This window comes from Mustela nivalis (assembly GCF_964662115.1).
Source record: "Mustela nivalis genome assembly, chromosome: 10".
NCBI lineage: Eukaryota > Metazoa > Chordata > Mammalia > Carnivora > Mustelidae > Mustela > Mustela nivalis.
In genome coordinates this window covers 105,800,433-105,808,211 of record NC_139029.1, presented here as the reverse complement: position 1 = coordinate 105,808,211, position 7,779 = coordinate 105,800,433, and the positions used below count along the sequence as shown (strand labels likewise).

The following is a 7,779-nucleotide window of genomic DNA, read 5'->3' as shown; positions in this document are numbered from 1 at the left end:
AACAAATGAATGAAATTCTCTGCCACATACAAATCATAACACCAGGCACGGCAGAGTTTTATAAGACCTAGTGTCAGCCCTCAAGTCTAGGCCCAACAATTCTAATGATATTAGGTGGAATGAGATGAGGTGTTCCAGTATCTTCTGCTAATGCAGTCAGCAAAACGGAGTACTAGGGTACCCACCAAAGGGTCCCCTCATCTCATCAGCACAGCAGACTAGATGCTGAGGCATTCTCAAAAGGCTCTGTGCTCTTGCCAGGAAAGGTCACCCAAGCTTAGGATATAAATAACAATTTGACCAAGACCTTGCCTTGATAGCCTTACTCATGTATTTCCATTGATCTGGACCTTTCAGTAACACATGCATCCTGGAAGAAGGCAGCTCATTCCCATCTAATGCGAACCCCAGGGCGGGTGGTCCCGGTCTGATGAGCTTGCAACACAAGCCCCTTTGGTCTTATTTAGGCCCAGCCTGGGAAGCTCGTCCTGACTCCCTCGTCGGAATCACACAGGAGTTTACTACAAATTTGTTTGAAATTGGAGAATTTACTTTCACATATACAGAGATTAGAAAAATACATTCATTTTGTTTTAGAAAAACGCAGCCCAATGCAAGCTTATCATCAACTGGCCCGTTAGGAGTCCCAGAATTTGCAGGAAACCAGGTGCCTGCCTCTGCCTCTCCAAACAGGCCTGCAGTCCAGTAGAGGGTGCTCCTCAGGGAGCCGGGCGGTTAGCTACAGAGGCCATTCACATGTAAATGTCCAGTGAACCAATGCCTGGGAAGAAGATCAAACTCTGAGACTGAACACAAGAGTGGGGGTGGATGAGGACAAACTACTCTCTGGCTTTTCTCATTTTCTGCTTGTTAATTTCACCGTCAGGAGGCGACCTCTTTTCCATAATCCTCTTTCAACTCACAGGGTTGGACTCCCCTCCAACTCAACCCTAATCCACCCCATCTCCCATCTCTTTACTGCTGGGGCACCAGCCCTGGTGGGATCTCTTTCTCCTGCTCCTGGGCCAGGATTCGCTTAAGTCGAGGCCTGTCTTCCATGAGAGAGCTTGGGAGGCCGAGTAGAGGTGAGTCCAGGCAGTGACTGTAGTGGTTTGCTACGGAATTCTTGCTTGCTGTCCTAATCTCTTTACCTAAAGAATCAGAAGGAAGAACTGCTTTAAATTGTCCTTCTTCTGCAAGCCCATTTGTCACCTGCTGAGCTCAAGTTTCTCAGGGAAGGAAGAATGGGACTCCCTGCCTCTCTAGGCTCCCCTCCTCATCCCCACCTTGCTACACAATACTCAGAGCTGGTGTCCACAACAGTTTGGAAGCCCAGAGGATGGGACAGAGAGCATCTCAACTGATCTTACCTGGTAGGTCCTGGGACTGCAGCTTTCTTAGGGGGCTGAAGATTGCTGCGGGTGGCACCAGGGGCGGGAAGATTTGGTCGCTGAGAAATGGGAACTTGATGGGGGTTGACAAGAGAAATGAGTTAGCACAGAGTTCAAGTGACCTTCTCAGAGTTTGGGATTAGTGCCTTTCTTCCTACCCAAGGTAAAAGACATGAGGTTTTTGAGAACCACAGTTCAAACTCTTTGCTCGGGCCCACATCCTCTCTTTAACTCAGTCTCGCCATCTTCAAATTGAGTGGTAATGAAGATGGAGGCAGTGGTCACTGTTCCCAGCTCTGGGACGGTACATTCAAGCTAGACAAGGGTAAGCATTCTTCCTCCTGACTTCCAACTGTTATGCCCACTCTTCCTCACCTCTGTGCCCTGCCGTGCTTGGTCGTGGAACTCCTTTCCGAGTTGGCAGAGAAGCTGGAGGCAGGGCACCTTTGCTGGGTGGTACACTCCGGCTGGTGAGTGGCATTCGGCTGGCAGGCCTGGGGATAGCCGAGGGAACAGGCAGTCGACTGGAAGTCTTAGCAGCTCCTCCCTGTGGCCGAGAGAGGCGCTGAGAGTTGCTGGTAGAAGGCTGTGGGGCTAAGACTGGTCTGACAGTGGGAGGCGGGCCTGCTGAAATGAAGTAGAGGAATTAAGAGGGTCAGCTCCACATCCTTCCCCCCCCCATTCACCCACAGCTTTGCTGTCCAAGCTTTCTCACTTGCTGTTGCTCTCCCACTGGGTCCAGCTTTGCCCCGGATTGGGGGAGTGGGCCGGGCAAGAGGAGAAGATGCTGGGCTTTTGGATGCAGGGAACAGATTGCAAGTGGGTGACTCCTGAAATACAAAGAGAGAAAAAATAGAACTAGAATGGAAAAAGAATCTGTTCTGCTGGCTGTATGAGAAATAGAGGTAGAGAGTTGCCTACATCCCAGTAAGGAAGGGCAGACGTTAGTTGCCAACATCATCATCCTCACCAATAATGTTTACCGTAAGTTTATTATAGACACTGCAGAGAAATGTGCAGACACTGTGGTAAGTGCTTTGCTTACGGTATTTTGCTTAATTCCAATAATTCTGAAGTAGAATCTTACTAACCCCATTTTACAAAAAAGGAAACCACTCCATGGCTATTCCAAGTCATACATTGTGCCTGAAGGGACACATCCAACCCAGACCCTTCGAACTTACCCTCTTCACACTGGAGGGCCTCTTCCCAGATGCTGCCCGAAGAGCCCTGACTGACCCCTTCTTATCGCTGCTCCGGAGTCGGGGTGTCAGGCTGCTTGGAGAGGGGGTGCTCCGAGTCAAAGAACTCACAGTGGGCAGCAGGTCTCGGACGGGACTGTCCTTCAGCACAAAGGTCTCCCGCCTAGGGCTGGGCTTCACCTTGCGAGGCCCCAGGCCCTCACCTGTGCTCTCCTGCTCCTGCAGGGCACACTGCTCCAGCTGGGCTGCCAGTCGGTTGGCCTCATGGAGAATCTCCTCCAGCTTCTCTGGACTAAGTGGGCCTAAGCTGAGCCTCACCCCCTGGGGGGCTGGGGCCACTGCATTTGGGTCACTTCGATTGGAAAGTCCTCTTCGGAGGGGTTTCTCTGGAGTCACTGACACTGCTATGTCTTCCTCCTCACGACTGAGACAGAAAACAAACCAGGCACCATGCCCACAAAGAAGAGAGCAGGAGACTGTGCAAAGGAGACCGGGCACCCCCCTCAACAGAGCCAGGGATACAACCACAAACCCCAATGCCTATGCTTGCTGTGAGATCTGGCCTCTACACGATGAGACACCTGGTCCTATGAGGCCTAATAGGCCTTTAATCCTTACTGACATTGGAAATGATGCCAGGATGAAGATGCAGCAAATCCATTTACCCTTCTCAATATCCTGAAATCTCTTTCTAGCTTATCCCTTTTCCCTTCCCCCAGTAGAGTCATTGAGGCTCATGTCAACAATGCCCCCAGCAGCCGCAGGGCACCCAACCTTGCTACATTACCCAGACCCCACAGACCAATAATTCAGCAGTAAGGGGTTAGAGACAAAGAGGCATTGTAGGAGGAAAGCACGAAAGTCAAAGAGGATGGTACCTGTCAGATGGTGACAGCCCTCCAAAGTCCAAGGTCTCATCCACTATAAACTTCACATCTGTAAGGGAGGGGGGAATGAATGCCAGCCTCAGGTTGCCAACAGGGCTCTCAATCGCAGCGCCCTCATTCTTTCCTCTTTACTTTCCTTACCTTCCTCCAAATCTTCCATGTTCCCCCAGCAGGAGCACGAGTCAGATGAGACCTGAGCTGGAGAGAAAATATTCCTTTCTTCAGGTCTCCACCCTGCCCAAGGATCCCAGCTAGACTCAGGGTGCAAGCCAGGGGTGGGGGAACACGCTGGAGGTAAAGCAAGAATCCCAGGAGTAGCACCTGCCCTTTTAACAGCCCTGTTACCTCCAGAGAAAGTGCGGAGAGCGCACCATCCCCCTTCCGCAGGTTGCCCGGCTGCCCCCCTACAACCTGCTCTCTCCTCGCCGGGGGCAGTGTGCACTCCCTATCTTCTTCCCCGCCACCATCCTCCAGTTCTTTCTCTCCCCAAATCGCCTTTCCACTCCCATGGCACCACAACCACACCACACCTCCAGCCCACCCTCGGTTTTTACTTTCCGTCCCGCCTCACCTCTCACCGAAGGTGCTAGCCTCCCACTACTTAGTCCCCGGAATCACCCCCGAAGGGGTGGGGCTTCTTTCGAATCTCTTAGGCCCCACCCACTTTTACTACAGACGCCCAGTGATTGGCGGATCCCAGCATTTCCCGCCCCCTCGGGGGCGGGGCAGCGACAGTCAGCCGGCCGGAAGTCTGCCTGTGGGGGCCTTGTGGAGAGCGGCTCTAAGAAAGACTCCATCCGGAGGGCTGAAGCGGGGAGTCCAAGAGCGCGCGCGCGTGCCCGGGAGACCTCCCTATGGAGCAGGCGGGGCCTTGTGGCGCGGCGCGAGGGTCCTGGCCAATGAATGTAGGTTTCTCGCCCGACTAGCCCCGCCTCCTTTCCGCCCCCTCCCCCAGCTGGGCGGAGCCAGGGCTCGCGAGGCCGGCCTGGAACTAACGCCGCCCTTGAGGGAATTCGGTTCCGGAGGATTACTTGGTTTGCAAGCACCACGTTTGCCAGATTTCCACAATTGTGATTTTTTCAAGTTGCGGGAGCACCCAGACATTTATAGCTTAGGTATATTGAGGATCCGTAAGAAGTACATCTCCCATCGTCTTTTTAAGTGAGAACTTTCGGAACGTGAGGTAGCTGAGGTGTAATTAAACAAAACAAAACAAACAGGCTTTTCTGGCAGGGAGGTGTGGGTCCAGTTCACCAGAGACCCTTCCGTCACAGGCAGGCATGCTTGAGTATACGCGGCCCGTCTCTTCTCCGCGGAGTGAGGATCCTGACCATCAGTTATGTTCCCTCGAGTTTTCGGCCGCGTGCCACGGGGGCTTTTGAACGTGCCTGTAAACGCTTTCAAACTAAAAGCTGTGTTTGTAAAATGCTTAAGCCTACTCATTAGAGATTCCCTTTTTGTTGTTTCCCACCGGTTGCCTGTGACTAGCCTGGGCCACCAGTTACCAGAGCTTCTTAGAAACGTTTTAAAAATCGAGAAGAATGGCTGGAGAGCTTTGGTCTCCTGCGTTTATGACCATTATCCGGGCTATTTACAGGCCTTTTTTTGGGTTTCCTTCCTAGTTTTTAGCCATGAGGTTGAGGTGGTGAGGTTTGTAGGCCTGAGCTGTCCCTGAAGTAAATGCCACAGGCAGCAAAGAGACCTTGGGATTCAGTGGGGACTGAGGTGCTGCGTGGGGAGGCCCTGGACTTGCAGGCTTGTGGGCAGCAGAGCTGAGAGAAGAGGGTTGCCTGGGTTTCTGTATGCTTGCTGGTGAAGGCGGAATTGCAGTAGCTTGTAGCATTTGGGTTCTGGAGAGGTGGGAGGGCTGGAGCCGGGTACCTCCCTCTCTCCAGGCAGGTGGTGGTGAAGCGGAGTGTAAGGAGAGAAGCTGCTCATTAATTAGCAAATTGGCTGTTTGTTTCTCCTAAGGAAACTTGTCCTCAATTTCCTGTCACCAGGGGTGCCTGGGGGGCTCCCTCCGTTTGGCTCAGGTAGTGATTTAGGGTCCTGGTGTGGAGCCCCCTATTGGGTTTCCTGCCCAGCCTGGAGTCTGCTTCTCCCTTTCTTTCCCTTCACTCATGCTCTCTCTTTCAAATAAATAAAATCTTAAAAAAAAAAAAAAAATTCCTGTCACCAAATTATGATTTTGAAAGTTGTTGCAGCACCAGAAACAAAAAGCAAGTGAACTTTCTCCACTGTCAAAATAACAATAAAATCAGAAAATACAGATTTCAGGCACAAGAGTTCTTACTCAGCATAAGGCCATTACTCTGAGAATTGTCCACGTTAGCTCCACCCCAAAATGAGATATATGAACAGTTGTTTAAGATTTTGAATAAATGTTAAATGAATTAACAAAGAGATTGCCTCCTCCCAGGCAGGTGTTAGACCTTAGTTCAGAGGGAACTCCATTGTGTTGAATGCATAAATGATAAAATCAAGGATTCCAGGACAGTCCTTCTTGAATGTGGAAAGATTAACTGTGACTGGAAGTCTTGTTCAGTGTGAAGATTTTATTCCTTTAGGTTCAGAATAGATGAACTGTAAGGGATGGTCCTTGAGTACTCAACAGACAGCTGAGGCATGGGGCTGTGGGCAGAGGTCAGAGGTCTAACTGATTCTTAGGGGATCATAGCTGGGAGTATTCTACTCCTTCCTGACCTAGGCCCTGCCCTAGCCGGAGGGGGGATGCTTCTTGGCCATTGCGTACATGACTAGCTGGCTCTGGCCCCTTCTCTCCCCACCCCAGCATTCTCAGCAAGGGCATTAGACCCTACAAATAATTTGTGTGGTTACTTTCTCAGCTTTCCCAAGATGCTACATAATTAGTAATGTTCTGAATGCATAGAAGAAGTTAATTTATGACATATGATGGATGCCTTTGGGGCACTGGGACTTCATTCTTATAGTGCTCCTGTTGAGAAAAGCTGGAACAGACACTTTGCCTCAACTGAAAACAGACCTTTGCTTTGAACAGAAAAGCCCTTCTCACTCTTCTCAGGCAACACAGTCCCTCCCCCTCCTCAAAGCCTTGTCTAAGATTTACTATCTCCTAGGAATCTTTTCTTTCCTAAACCCATGATCCCAACCCAGACCCACTACAGTGAGGGTCACTGGGTGAAAGAGGGGAGAGGAAAGAGGGAAGGCTTGAAGTCAGGCAGACCTGGTTCAAATTCTACTACCAGCTGCAGGACTTGGGGAGCAATTTTATAAACTTCAAGTGCCTTGTGTGAAAAATGAGGATTAAAAGAGATAAAGCCTGACATCCAGTATCTGATGCAGAGAAGGCTGTTCCAGTTACATATTACTGTGTAACAAACCAGCCCAGTATTTTATGGCTTGAAACAACAGCAACCAATTGCCTCATGATTTTACAATTTGGGCAGGCTTGTGTAAGGACCATCTGTCTCTGCTCCACTGGGAGTAAGCTGGGCTTGCCTAGGGCTGAAGGGTCTCAGGTGGCCACACATGCCTAGGGGCTGTGGTGTGGACTGTTGGCTGGGATGCTTGGTTGTCCTGCATGTGGCCTCTCATAATTCAGTAATCTGTCCTGAGATTCTTTACATGGGAGCTGACCTCCAGAAGCAAAAGCAGAAACTACTAGACTTCCTGAGGTCTAGGCCCAGACCGTCACAGCATTACTTCCGCTATATTCTTTTGGTTAAAGGAGGTCACATGGTCAGCCCAGGTTCAAGGGGAGGAGAAATAGACTCCAGCTCTTGGTGGGAAGAGCACTATGCCCATCCTAGCCAGGATGGGAGGAATTGCTATCTTTTGCAGACTCCATCGTAGAATGCCTTTAATATTTTACTTATTATAAGAATGAAAACAAACATGTAGGCAAGGGTACCTCACCTTTATTCTTTCCCCAGGACTTAATGAGACTGCTCTACTTTCTTCAGTATCTCCCAGCCTTCGAGTCTCAGTGCTCTGTCTTTAATTAGCTTTGTACGTGTTTATGTGTTCTGCTGTCTGTGTCTCTGTGATGGACGTGCGTCCTGTTTTCCAACTTATACTGGAAAGTGCAGAGAGGAAGAGTACAAGTCATGTTCAGCATCTCTTTTAGTACCAGGCACTGGATAGAATTGAATTCAGCTCTGGCATAGACTCTAGACAAAAGGACGGTGTTAGAAACCTCTGCGGAAGAGAATGTGGGTATGGGGAGAAAGAGGAGTGTGAGGGTCTGCAGATTCCATACAGTCTGGCTAAAGGATTTCAATGTTCTAAATGTTTTTCCCATAGAGAGTGGCTCAAACA

General features: G+C 50.2%; 1 protein-coding gene across 3 annotated transcripts; it reads right to left on the bottom strand.

Moving 5' to 3' along the window:
- Nucleotides 1-528: 528 nt before the first annotated feature.
- Nucleotides 529-4,329, bottom strand: PSRC1 (proline and serine rich coiled-coil 1). 3 transcript variants are annotated; one of them, XM_082687533.1, is made up of 8 exons: nucleotides 4,052-4,329; nucleotides 3,622-3,678; nucleotides 3,472-3,529; nucleotides 2,576-3,017; nucleotides 2,107-2,221; nucleotides 1,767-2,018; nucleotides 1,371-1,464; nucleotides 529-1,151 (listed from the first exon to the last, which is right to left on the bottom strand). In XM_082687533.1, the coding sequence occupies exons 2-8, from the start codon at nucleotides 3,638-3,640 to the stop codon at nucleotides 1,148-1,150; spliced, it is 984 nt and encodes a 327-aa protein (XP_082543659.1). In that variant the 5' UTR covers nucleotides 3,641-3,678; nucleotides 4,052-4,329; the 3' UTR covers nucleotides 529-1,147. The 3 variants fall into 3 exon arrangements, with proteins under 3 accessions (XP_082543659.1, XP_082543661.1, XP_082543660.1); XM_082687535.1 differs by having other exon boundaries at nucleotides 1,767-2,015; XM_082687534.1 differs by lacking the exon at nucleotides 4,052-4,329 and adding an exon at nucleotides 3,826-3,973.
- Between the last annotated feature and the right edge of the window lie 3,450 nt (nucleotides 4,330-7,779).